Raw genomic sequence first — 14112 nt, 5'->3', positions numbered from 1 at the left:
GCAGAGGCAGCATTCTCTGAGCTCTCAGGACAAGAAAATTGCAGAACAAAAAAAAAAAAAGGGGGGGGGTTAGTGGATTATTGAAGAATGAAGTAGATGTTAATGTGCCCTGCAATAAAACAAAAAGAGTCAGAGGAGTTAGAAAAACAGAAATAAATACATGCTGATTGGACCAACTGGCATATGAATTAAACCGCCTCCCAAGAGCAAAATCAAACATGTGACAGAACATTAGGACATATTAAGTCCGCTGTCCTACAATTTCATCTGGGGCTAAAGGTATTGCAAAGAACAGCTAGAAATATATTGTCAGTGACACTGAAGATCTAGAAAGGGAGCTCAAGAACAGATGGTGTTTTCATCCATCTTTGCAGGCCATGGAAGAGGACTGAGAATGAAAACAATACTGCAGATTACTGAAGAGCTATGCAAGCAACATCAACAGAAAAAGTCCATTATTATCTGGGTGATAAACTGCTGACTTGAGATGGATTGTAGCTCATAAAGATTTGTAAATAAGTCTTTAGCCAAAGCTGAGTAAGCTTGATTGGGAGAACTTTAAATTGAGGGCAGAAGATTACCGTAAACCCTGAAGTAAGAGGTAGGGTTAATTCTTGTATGATCTAGAAGGAAGTGGAGTGAAGCCTTAATGGTGCCTATTAAACTACATACTCAATAAAAAATCAGGAAGAACATTGGCCCATAAAGTTCACAGGCTATATTGTTATCTATATACTAATGCCAACAGTATAGGAAATAAACAAAATGAACTTAAATGTTTAATACAGGAAGGCAACTGAAGTTTAATAGGTATAATAGAAGTAAATGATTCCCAGCATAGAAGTAAAATCTATTCAAAAGGAACAGAAACAATGAAAAGGGAGAAGGAAGAGTACTTTATATTGCAAGTATTCACATCTGTTCAGAAATCCAGGTAAATGAACTCTGTGGTATCATAATCAGCACTTGGGTTAAAATAATGGAAGAAGCAAATAAAAGCAATATTGGAATAATGTCTATTATTCTTGCCCAACCAAGTAAAAAAATATGGATGCGGTTTTACAAAAGCAAATTGCAGATCTTTCAAAGCAGCATGAAGTACCAGGGATGGGGGATTTCAATTATCTCAAAATCTGTTTGAAAGTCAAAACTCGATTGAGTATGGTCCTTCCAGGAAATTCCTTCAGACATCTTACTAAAAACTTTCTCTTTCAGTGAGTGAAGCAAGGCACCAGAGGAGCAGCTATCTTTAACCTGATACTAATTATTCAGCAAGACATAGCCAAGGAAGAAGCCAAGGAAGCAGTAACATTGGTCAAAGTTGATCACATTACACTTAAGATCTTAAATAAAAATAACTAAGAGGATCTGAATGCAAAACCTGGACTTTAAAAAAAGTTTTTTTTATAAATTCAGAAAATAAGTATGAGTCCATGAAAGGAGAAACTAATTAGAAAAGGACCTCAGAATGGATAGGAATTCTTAAAAATGAGATATCAAAAGCACAATGGCAAATAACTTAAATGGGGGGGGGGGGGGAAATAAGAAGACTGCAGGAGTTTAACAAAGATCTGAAAGCAAAACAGAACATACACAGATGTTTTGGATGGAAAGTTTGACAAATCGTAAAAGAAAGATACATACGGATAGCCCAGAACTGTAGACTTGATGTCAGGAAAATGAAAGCTCAGAATATATGAAATTGCAAACAACAACAAAAAGCTAATATACTCAAATTCAGAACCAAAATAATCTTGATGGGATACAGAAATGGGCTGAGAATAAGATCCTGGAATTTACAAGGCATCTGCAAAATTTTAAAAAAAGAAACAGAAATAAATGCAGGATATCTGATCTGATAATTTGTGAAAGAGTTACAACCGTTTGTTTAGCAACCATTCGAAGTTACAACAGCACTGGGGAAAAAAAATACTTATGACCGGTACTCATGCTTATGATTGTCACAGCCTCCCCCCATGATTATTTGATCAAAATTTGGGCACTGGGCAATCGGAATGTATTTATGATGGTTGCAGCATCCTAGGGTCATTTGATTGCCATTGGTGACTTTTCCAGCTAGCTTTTGACATGCAAAGTAATGGGGGAAGCTGGATTTGCTTAATGACTGTAGGGATTCATTTAACAATTGTGGTAAAAAAAAAGGTTGTAAAATCGGGCGCAACTCATTTGCTTAGCAATGGAAATTCTTGTCCCAATTGTGATCATAAATTGAGGACTACCTGTGGTTAATGATTACAGACTGAACATAGGTTAGCAATCTGAGGTGACTGGGAGGAGGGGAAAGGCAAATTGCAATTTCATATAATTTCCAAATCCATCTATTTTTTCTTTGATCAGACCCCGCTTCTAGGGTGGGCTCTGAACAGGCAAAATACTTTAATAAGATTTCAGAAAACTAGAGTAAGTTCAGAAAAGAGCTCTGAGGATGTCCAAAATGCTACTTCTAATGAAGAAAGAATGAAGGATATGATGATATTCAGGCTTGAAAAGAGTAAAGAGTAAGCAGTCTTCAAGAAGTGAAAAGGGTACCAGAAGAAAGCTAAGGCATGTTCTCTGTTACTATATGTAAAGGATGCAGAATAACAGATTTAAGCTACAGAAAGGCAGGTTCCAACTGAATCATGGGGAAAAACTTCCTGACAGTTGGGAGCATCGGTGAAACCAATTACCTACAAGGGTTGGGAGATTTTCCTTCCTTAGGTGAGTCTAAACAGAACTGCAGAGCCATCTCTCCGGATTATTTTGATTTAGAGTCCTACCTTGGAACAGAGGGAATAGTTTAAATGGCCCTTTCCAAGAATATTATCTGTGGTTCATTCCTGAGGCTGGGCAATTGATTGAAGCAGCTGCTTTACACTGCAATCTCATACACCTGTATCTCATAATAAATCCCACTGAACTCATCGATAGAATTTTCTATTTTTGTGCTATTAATCACGTTTTCTATCTTCTTTCATCACTGCCCGATTCCTCCTCCTAAAATGTAGGTTTAAAGAAGTATCCCAATCACGTATGGATGTGGATTTGTCTTACTCACCAGTGGTACCAGTGAAAACATCACCTTGGGACGGACTTTCTGAGATAATAGCTGTGGCCTCCACGGCTGCTGTACGATCAAAGGTCAAAGTGCCAGAAGTTGTAATCTGTCCTGAAGGAGTCACAGTGACTAAAGAAATGATGAAAATATTTTCAGAATTAAGTAGAATGCTTTACTGATCAAAGGATCTCCTCAGTTTTGTTTCTAACCAGCAGAAACACCCCACTGAGCTTATAGCAGGGGTGAAATGCTACCGGTTCACCTGAACCAGTATTTCCCACGATCAGCTGTGCTGCGCGATTTATATTCACTAGAAAGCAAGAAATCCTGCTTTCTAGTGAACCTAAATCGTGCGGCACAGCTGTCCCCCACCCTTGCTGTTCTACTTACCTTCTTAAGCCTCCTTTTTCCACGCTGCAAGGTACTGCCTGTGGTATGCCTGTGCGCGAAGCGCGCATTTGGTGTGTACTGCGCATGCACACATGTGCAGCGTGCATTTGGCATGTACTGCGCATGCACGCATATGCAGCGTGCATTTGGCACTCACTGCACGTGTGTGTGTATGTTTGGCATGCACTGCGCACACGTGCAGTGAACCGGTGGCAAACCTCAGAGGATTTCCCCACTGGGTTTATAGATAAAACTTTCCAAAAACAATCATACTTCTTCTCTGAGTGAAAGAAATGCAACAAGCCAAATGAATAAGACTAAAAGCTTCCCAGTTTAACACACCAAAAAGACAGTTCAGGGCAAAAAAGAACATACTTGATTAAGATGGGAAGCAAACGTTAAAATTAAATAGAAAGGACAAGACTTTAAGTAATACTTGCAAACATTTTCTTGATGTTATTACTCAAATTATAACCATCAGCTAGTAAATAAAGATCAAACAAGGATTTAGGGTGCCAAAAGGGAAACTTGAGATGGTTTGCGATTTATACTAAAGATGAAAAGGAGAAAAGGCTGTTTCTTACAAAGTGTACAATGACCATTAAATATTGAATTGTTTTTGAAACTGAAATTTTTTTCATTTTAAAAACAACGATAAATGTTAAATGACAGTTAGGATTCATTTGTGAATGTCGCATGGAACCCTTACAGGTGGTGGCAGCAGTTCCAGGAAGCAGGGTGATGTTTTTGGGGGAATCCTTCTTCACTGGAGTTGTAGGCAATTCATTCTCTTTTTTTCTTCTTTTATAGGGGACAAACAGTCTTATGGGACCACTCTGATAAAGAGAAAGCAACCATTGTCAGAATATGGCAGTAATTCTTTCTGGAGATACAATTAATGTTTGTTCGTCTGTTTGCTTTTCGCTAGTTGATATAATCTAAACTTTGTATAAATTGCCTCACCAAAGAAAAGAAAATCGACATCTTGACACAATGAATTTAACACAGGATCTAAAAGATTTCTATATTGCCGACAAAGGATCCCAGTCCAAAGCCACTCAGGCCTATCTTCTTACCTTCACAATTCTGATAAATATGAAATCCTTTCATTATAAAATAATATTATCAGACAGCTCAATGCTCAGTTGCTACTGCTGTCATGCCTTGCATGAGAAACTTCAATAATATTCAATATATTGAACATTATTGAATAATATATTGAATGACTTATTGCTATTTCAATTCAAATAATACACTATTTTTTATTCACTAAAAAGGACAGCTCTGATAACGTACTTCAAATTATTTTCGTTTCACGTTAGACTACACATTCTTGAAAGGAACACAATGTTAGTGAAATCTGAGAATTTTAAGGGCCCAATGTTTCTCTTGAGTCTAGTTTTCATGTACCAAAATTTTCTGATTTTTTTCCCAATGAGCTACTTTCAAGTGTGGTGGACTACAACTTCCCCCACTGCTTGCTCTGGGTTTGTTAGCTACTGCAGTTCAATAAAAAATGAAAAATGAAAAAAATGATATGCTGACGGGTTACAATTGACAAGAAGTGCAGTTCAACAAATTTGGAGTACATCTGGATGGGGAAGATATCTGCTTTATTGAAACAGTCATGTTTTCCTTTTAATGCTTCTACACCGTGGAGCCAACTTTCTCTTGAGATTCCTGCCTATACCTAGTAACCTTTACAATAATGACCAAACCTCATGCCAAATGTTTGTTTGTTTAATTAATTAATTAATTAATTGCTAGCACATATATGCCACTTCAATCAGAAAAAAACTGTCCAATAATCAGTGGGGTGAGATGGGTTTCTACAGAGGAGAGCGAGCCTTTCTATGTTTGGAATGTTCTTCCCAGAGAGACTCAAGTGGCATCCACGGTAACCTCATTTCAGTGCCAAATTAAGACTTTTTTTTCCAATTTTCCCAGGATCTTTAGACTGCATAAATCATATAGTTTTAGATTTTGGTAACTGCTTTGCTGCTGCCTAGTTCATAGGTGCATTTGCTTTGCATTTTATTTTATTTATCTGATGAGTTTAAATTCAAATTGTGCTTTTTTTTAATTATAAACTGACTAAAAATTAACTAGATGGATACCTGTGCTCCGCTAGGAAACTATGTGATCAGGCTAGATAAATCAACACTTACAGCTTGAAAATTAATGAGTAGTTATGATCGGCCTCTCCTCTCCCCTTCTCTCCCTGAGGCTGGCCCCAATGATCCTCTCCTATCCCTTTTTCTTCCTTTCAGGTGGGGAGTAGAGTGTCTAAACTCCCAGTCTGCAGGCCGGATGAGTCACACGCTGGCCACATCCACGCCTAAGTGGTAGTTGGAACAGAGTTCTTTTCAGGTGGGGAGGGGGAGTAGAAAGTCTAACTCCTTAACATCATGTTAATAATAATATAAGAAATACTAATGATTTGATGGTCATTTCGAAAAACCATTTCTTAGTGAGCACCTAGAAGCCAAAAGGAACATACTTGCCAAATTTCAAGTTTGTAGGCTTTACGGTTCTGGAGATTTCGTGATGATGCGTGAGTGGTATTTTGCTTTTATATATATAGATTACTGGGTTGCTTAAAAGATTAATAAATAAAGAGCCTTGGTAGTACAGGGGTTTAAGGCACCCTGTTATTAAGCTTATTAAGACCAGCTGCCTGCAATTACTGCAGGGTTCGAATCTCGCCAAGGCTCAAGGTTGACTCAGCCTTCCATCCTTTCTAAGGTAGGTGAAATGAGGACCCAGTTTGTGGGGACAATAAGCTGACTTTGTATAAATATACAAAAGGATGAAGGCTATTGCTGAGCACATTGTAAGCCGCCCTGAGTCTTCGGAGAAGGGCGGCATATAAATCAGATAAAAAAAAAAAATCTAATCCATCTAATCACAAAATAACATAAACAGAGAAAAATCCCATGATCAATAACATTGTAACAGAATTCCTAGTACACACAGTGACAATCTCTCTTCCTACTCCATAGGTAATTTTCTTTTACTCCTGAGTTCTCAAAGGCTCTGCAGAGTAATCAGATTTCAATAAAATCCAAAATGTAGTAAGGGAAGGAGCCAATCTCAAGGGGGGGGGGGGGAAGTAAGCAATTCAAGAGGAGGGAAGTTCCCACAGGGAAGGCTCATTTCTGAGCGCCCTCTCACCACACCACAAACATTGAGGTAAACTCCACAGATTTTAAATACATTTTTAAAACAATCAGTGGATGTTTATTGTTAATAATCTACTACCAAAACTAAGTAAAATCTGGGAATAATTTATTTTACCTAAAAGCCTGCTACTGCAATAATAAGAGTATATAAATTGGAAATGGTGGTAGGACCCTATTTGTTTCCCTGCTGCCTTTCCCAATCCGACAAAGGCGCTTTCAGCCCACAGTATTTATAAATCATCTCTGTATGATAACCAGCACGTAGCAGTTCAGCACATCTTCAAGTAATCCAAGCAGCAGTTGTAGACTCACCAGACTCATGTCATCACAACATGCAGCACAAGTGCATGAGGCCGCATGGGGATTTAGTATTCCATCCTGGAATAGAATTGATGGAAAAGAGCAGTATTAGGAATCTTATATGCACAAAGATGGCAAGACATATTAATTCCCACAATGGAAGAGTGGATAGTAAAGATGATAAAAGTTGGTGGAGATGGCAAAAGTTTTAATGAAAAGGAAGAATCTATGTAGTTTTGTTGCTACTTGGAAATTGCTTCTGGACTTTGTGCTCGAAACTGAGAAAAAAAAATAATGAAACTTTGAGCTTAGGTTTTGATGACCAGATTGACTTTGTTGCTATAGAAATGGTCTGAAATGTAAAGCAGAAAGTTAATGCTGTAAGTTTTATGTATTATTCTGCACTGAAAAAAGTTGAAAGTCACTACTTTTTTTTTCTTTCTCTTTGAAGCTCTCTTCTTTCTTCTCCTTCTTCATCTTTCCTGACTTTTGATTCTATTTGTATTTTATTTTATAACAAACTTTAATAAAAATATTAAAACTGGAAAAGAGCAATATTAGGTTGGAAAAACTGATACCCATCCAGCATTAACACAAGGAAGCCCTTCCTAGTTCTCCAAGCACCGAGAGCTTGGCTGGCACACTGCTTTGAAGTAAAATTAACCAATTAATCTAATATCCTACCCTATGGTCCTCTCCCCTCACCTCGGTGTTCACTACTGTCGTGCTTCTTTACAGCATACACTCTCCAGATACTGTAGAACTACAAATAATGCAAATAGGGAGCTGTCTAAAGTACAGCCATGAAATATGACTATGGTGAAAAGAACACTGGATATGAAAGGACTACCAAAAACTAGTTAGGTTTTCTTTTTTTTTCTTTTCTCTCATCTCCCATTTTCAATATATTGCTTATTAAATTCTTCTCTTTTCCTGTGTTTTGCAAAATGTTGTTTACCCATTAAGGGAATAACATAGTGGATATTTATGTATGCATAAAAGGTGTCTTGCAAAAGTTTTCTACTGTTCTCTGACTCCCACATATATTTTCTGGTAACTTTTATCCTAAGTAAGACCTTAAGGGAGGTCTTCTCCATTTTCAAGAAATATGTTGTAGAAACATAAATCCAAATACAGCAAATGATGAAACTCTTTCAAATGTCATAATCCATGGGCGTTTATTTAGGAATCAATCCCACTGAATCCAGTAGTACTTATTGTGGCATATGTGACAGTAGGAAGAAAATGAATCTAAGGAATCTTACATGAATAAGGCACTGTATTGGCCTCCCAGCATAACGAATACTTCTTTTCCAGTCTTTGCTACTGGCTCTTCCAGCCATAGCTTCAAATTCAGTGGGGCTGTACCAGTTGTCCCCTTGCTTAATACAACGACCTCGACCACCTAGTCCAGGATAAAACAACGAAACAACTCCTACTTAATAATTGTTTTATACAAATGAGGCTCAGAAGAGTCTGCAAAAACCTTTCCCCACAAGCTGCAGACTAATAGTTCCCTTCCCACTATAAAAATGCCTTCCCAATATAAACACTCTTAATGAGTTCGCAAAACGGAGCATTCACTTTCACGATGATGCAAGTGCCAATTTTCCTTCCCTTCCCATTCACAGCTAAGCACAACACTGAAATGAATAACATGCAGTCTAGAAAAGAATTTCTTCTGGGCCATTCATCCACTTTTAATTGCTAACATTGTTATAGATTTGGCCTGCTGTGTACAAATAAACTTGATATGAAACATGTATCATATATTGAAAAGTGGGCAAATAGCTGTCATTTAGATGGCTTGATGCATGCAATGACTTGTATCCAAGGTAATATTTCCTCTTTTTATTCTCAAAACAGACCAAGATGTTATCTGGGTGGAATTTTGGAGGACAGAAGAACAGTGAATATAGGCAGGGAATTCTCCTTAAGTTATATTCCACATTTGCACTGCTATCAAATTTAAAAACAGATCCTGTCATTAACTCTGAGATTGACTATGTTCTAAATTTATGAGCCTGGTGGCTCAGCAGACTAAAAGCATTGTGATTAACACCAGCTGTCTGCAATTACTGTAAATTCGAATCTCACCAGGCTCAAGGTTGACTCAGCCTTCCATCCTTTCTAAGGTAGGTAAATTGAGGCCCCAGTTTGTGGGGGCAATAAGCTGACTTTGTATAAATATGCAAAAGTATGAAGGCTATTGCTTAACGCATTGTAAGTCGCCCTGAGTCTCCGGAGAAGGGCTGCATATAAATCAAATTAAAAAATAAAATAAAAAATAAAAAATATATATTCTGGATATTAGGAAATTTAACTCTTAGTGAAAGTCAATGTTTAATCTTAGTGGATTAACAATTTTGGAGGGTTCTTAATCACTCAGATGGATTAGAAAAATATAGGTTGAAATTCCTCACCTGAACCAAGTCGGTTTTTGTACAATATCCCACTGATATTTCGACATCGCACAGGCAGTTCATTATCATACACTGACGGGTCCCAGTTATATTTTGTTCCACCTTTTTCTTGACCAGATGTTAACTGAGTAGAGGGGGACTGAGATCCTTCAAATAAAAGGAAAGGTAACCAAGTCTTAACATACAGTTTTCATTTCTGCATTTCCTTTAGAATGTCAAAAACGTGATCCTCAAAATGATAGGTAGTCAATAAAAAACCAGAGTGCAACTTATTCCTTCAATCATTAAAAGAAGAAAAATGAATATTAAATCCTCTCTAAACAACACATCACTTATCTGATTTTTGAAATGTGGAATCCATTAGAAAGGACTTAGTCATTACGTGCTATACTTATACTATTCCTCTCAGGAAACAATAGCACTGATACCAGAAATAACTGCATCTTATCTATAAGTTCCATGTCATCTCCATACCTCAGCTATTACTAAAGCAACACTGGATACTTACTTGTTTATTTATTTACTTATGGGGCTTATGGACTACTTCAATTAACCAACCTGAGCAGCATACAATTTCCCAGTATGTAATTGGGATTAAACATAAATATAAAAAAAATTAAAAACAACACTATCTATTACAATTACATAAAACTGGGAGACGTATTCAAAATAAACAACAAATTATCCATCATCTGGAGGGACTGTCATAATGACCCAGCCTCCCTGGCTTGACAACACAGCCATGTTATCAAATTCCTAAAGACCAGAAGAGGGGGCATCTGACTGAAACCCATTGCTTGCATAATACAGTATACAAACTGGCCTGAGTTTGCTTATCTGCAATGGCTAATGAATAGGTAAGATGTTTTTGTGTCTTAATAGCTTCCATAAAAGTCAGAAAATGCTGAGATACTATCACAACAGACCAATGAAAAGCTTGAACTACAAGACTTGCAAGGGAGGCATGGCAAATTGAAGATGCCTCTGTAAAAGCAGAGCCGATAACAATAGCAAAGACTGAAGAATTGTTGAGTAATCTGGTTCTTTGGAACCTCTCCAGACAAGAAGATGGAAGGTTGCCGACATGTGCCCAGATAGCTGATTTTCATGAGAAGACTAAAAGAGTGTGGTCTTCTGTGAGTTTGAGTGCCAGGAGACATCTTAGCCATGTTTTTCATTTATATTTCGTACTTCTTAACCACCCATCACCCTCAGAGATTGCTTGCAACTGCGACATTACATTTTAAAGGACATTAAGTTTGCAAGCTTTACTTTCTAATCATTTTCAGAAATTGCCTATTAACCATCTTAAAGCTATTAGAGACAACAAATTTCAAGACAACAAATTTGCAAAGTTGCCAGGTAAGTTTAACATCAATTCTGAACAAAAGAAAAAATAATTACAAACTTAAGAAATTTAAGTATTTGAAATAAACAGCAAAAAGCTAGATAACAATTTGATCTGAGAAAAACAGATTAAGAGTTGAGCTAAATTTGAAGTATTAACTTTTATAGAATTTTAGAATTAATTATAAAAAAATGACTATCTTTTATAGGTACTAGATGTAGTTTGGCTATCTTGGTTGCTGTAGATCATTGGATTACAGGACCCTCCTTTCCCCCTCAAGCAATTTTGAGAAGGGATGGAATGAAAATCAAGAAATTCTCCTAATCAAATATTAGTTTGCTTATGCAATGTTGAAAAAAAGTTATAAATGTATACTGAATTTCTATATGACATTTTAAAAAGGTCCCCTCAGCTCACATTTTACCTGTAGTAAGAGGTGCAGATGGCCCCTTCAGACCTGCACTCTCCACAATGGTGCCATCTGTGTGAACCACAATCAGAGTGGCTTTTTCAGCATTTAAGCTGTCCCCAATCTGAAGAGCTGTTCTTCCAGACTGAAATAAAAAAAAATTGCTAGTATAACTTACTGAAAGGATTATATTTTTATGTTTCTTAATACGTAAGAATTCATAGCAAATTCCCGTAGAAATATCAAGTTGCATATATTGAAGAGTGCAAAAAGAGCAGTCAAATGCCTCTCTTCCACATACAAACGTATGGAGACTAACACTCTGTTTTCTCCTTTCTTGATGAAAAAAAAGAATATTCGACATATGATCAATAGCTATAGTACCCTGTTTGATACATTACTCCAATTTTATAAGGAACCATTAAGGAGCACTGTCTGGATATAGACAACTGCAAATACACTTTAAACATTAATTAACTAATCTAATCTGACAGAATCACATACATATTTTTCTCAAGTTTAGATATATTTCCAGTACAGTACTCCCAGAATCTATTAAATAAATCTTCTCATAAAAAATGAAATAAGGTTACGCTGGCAAGATTTGTTCATAAAGCCATGTTGACTTCTAATATTCTTGTTTTCAAAATGGTTATAGATTGGTTGCATTATAATTCATTTTTAAATCTTCCCAGATATTAATGCCAGACTGAATGGTGTGTAGTTCTGTCTTCCTTTTATTCCCCTTTTGAAGATAAAGATAATTGCCTTTCTCAAGTCAACTGGCACTTCACCAGTTTTATAGCATTTCTCAGAGACAACAGACATAAGTTTAATCAAAATTGATATATATGGTTTCGATTCCTTGAACTCATTTAAGGTCTGAAGATATTTGTTATATTATGTAGTGAACCCTGAGTCATACTGAACTAGAATTGCCATTGCAAGCTCTATTTATTATTTTAGTCATGCCTATGGCATTTTATACTGAATCAGATAAAACCTCCTTGCCTCAGGAGATATAGTAATCAAGACCTTGACAGTACCAAATACAACCTCTATGTTGACTAACATTCTGCATTAGCCAGAGGAAAGGGACCCAGTGAAGATAATGGAATCAGTAGAACCAGATGTACCGCAAGTATTATAATATAACATTAAATATTATATTTATAACACTTGTATAACACAAGTATTTTAACTTTTCTAATAAATTTATACATTTGTTAGGAATTAGGTGCAGCTCTCTTCTAAGTGATACAGCTGAAATGTGACTCCATTTAACTGGGGAGACCGTATTTATTTATTTATGTATTTAATTAATCAAATTTCTACACTGCCCACCTCACCTGCATGAGTCTGGATGGTTTACAAATAAAACCATACAACCATATAAAACAACATGGTTAAAAAAAAACCCAAATTAGAACAAAATTAAAAAAAAACAATAAACGAGTGGACAGTGGACAGTAACGAAGTTAAAACGGCAGAGGGAGTAAACCACCCTTCAAACCACCAGCCACCCCCAAGTTGCATGCCACTGTTAGAACCCCATTCCAGTTGGCAGAGCCAAGTCTGGATGGTATTCTGGAAGGCCAAGAGAGGAGGGGTGCACCTCACCTCCAGGGGAAGGGGCAACTACAGAGAAGGCTCTCTTCCTAGACCCCACCAGTTGAAATTGATTGATGGGTTAATATAATAGGGATAAGACTGTTCCTTAAGAAACATGGTCCCATGCCATGAAGAGCTTTTAAAGTGAAAACCAACATCTTGAACTGGACCCAGAAGCAAACTAGCATCCAATGCCACTCGCACAGGAGAGATGTTACATGCAGAACTCTAGCAGTGCTTAAAACTGTTTGCAGCCCTGCATTGTACACCAGTGTAGCTTCCGGATAATCTTCAAGGGTAAGCGTACATAGGTAGAGTGCATTGCAATAGTCAATGTGAGAAATGACTAGAGCGTGAGTTAGTGAAAGAATACCTTTGTGGGCTAATAACAATAAAGAAAATGTCCAAAGATGTTAATCCATGTTTAACTGTGACTAACTAAATTAAAGATTTAGCTGGATTCATTCAATACCCTTGAATTGCAAGCTAGCCAACCTAAGTAATGGCTAGCCTACTGTCTTTGGCAAATCCAGTCGCATTTATTCTGCTCATCTCCAATACAAACCTTGCTAACACAAATCTGTGCTATTTGATTACATAATGAACCTTCATAGCTACTCACAACACACATTTACAATAGAAACTTTCTACCACAAAGGAAATATTGAATATGCAAAAATAAATATTGTAAGATTAAGTAAACCTGACCTTACCAATACATGTCCTGAGATTGATGCTGCATTTGCCACAGAAGTAGTGAATACATTGTCTGCAGAGGCACCCACATTGGCTACTGTTACTGTGGTTACTTCTGTAAAACATGATCCAAATAAATATTTGCTGTGATATCCTCCTTCAGAACTATCAAAATCCAAGAAGCAAATATGCACATGTTCTGTTAAACGAGACGTTTATAGAATGATATCTTAATATTGATTCTGAGGGCAAAATTTTCATTATCTACCTATCGATTTCCAGTATGCATATACTGACTTTATTAATAGAGCTACCAATGATTATGTGCACATATTAATAGCCATAATATTAATAGTCATAATATTAATAGTCAAATGTTAAGGGAGAAAAGGAATCCTTGCCCCTATTTATAACCTGACAATCTTATTTTAGCTGATTTTTGTATAGTTCAATAGCTATTGGGTAAGGTTTCAGTGTGTTGTATTTAATCTGTCTGCTGTTGTTCTTAGAAATTTTAATCAGTCCAATTATCTTTTGTTACAGCATCTTAAAATGCAAACGGGCAGCTACACCAATTGTTTTTCATCAAGTACTCCAACTAAATTAGTAACTCAGATGTAGGTATAAAAAAAAATAATCAACAAGTCATATTGCTCTGGTGAAAGGCAGTGATGGAGAAATGCTAGATTTCTGCC

The 14112-nt window shown here is 36.6% G+C and overlaps 1 protein-coding gene across 5 annotated transcripts in view; it reads right to left on the bottom strand.

Moving 5' to 3' along the window:
- DEAF1 (DEAF1 transcription factor) overlaps positions 1 to 14112 on the bottom strand; it is a 29444-nt gene that overhangs the window by 13943 nt on the left and 1389 nt on the right. For 3 of the 5 annotated variants that reach the window (XM_034416801.3, XM_034416802.3, XM_087880646.1), the window contains exons 2-8: positions 13435 to 13532; positions 11126 to 11255; positions 9354 to 9500; positions 8196 to 8335; positions 6943 to 7008; positions 4158 to 4284; positions 3059 to 3187 (exon numbers count right to left, since the gene is read on the bottom strand). In XM_034416801.3, the coding sequence (XP_034272692.1) occupies positions 3059 to 3187; positions 4158 to 4284; positions 6943 to 7008; positions 8196 to 8335; positions 9354 to 9500; positions 11126 to 11255; positions 13435 to 13532 (837 nt within the window). Of the gene's footprint in view, positions 1 to 3058; positions 3188 to 4157; positions 4285 to 6942; positions 7009 to 8195; positions 8336 to 9353; positions 9501 to 11125; positions 11256 to 13429; positions 13675 to 14112 lie in introns of those variants that run through there. The other 2 variants (XM_087880643.1, XM_060687747.2) reach the window with 2 other exon arrangements.

Source organism: Pantherophis guttatus, chromosome 1 (assembly GCF_059756535.1).
Source record: "Pantherophis guttatus breed Tessera chromosome 1, ASM5975653v1, whole genome shotgun sequence".
NCBI lineage: Eukaryota > Metazoa > Chordata > Lepidosauria > Squamata > Colubridae > Pantherophis > Pantherophis guttatus.
The sequence above is the reverse complement of the archived record's forward strand: the minus strand, read 5'-3'. Positions and strand labels throughout refer to the sequence as shown.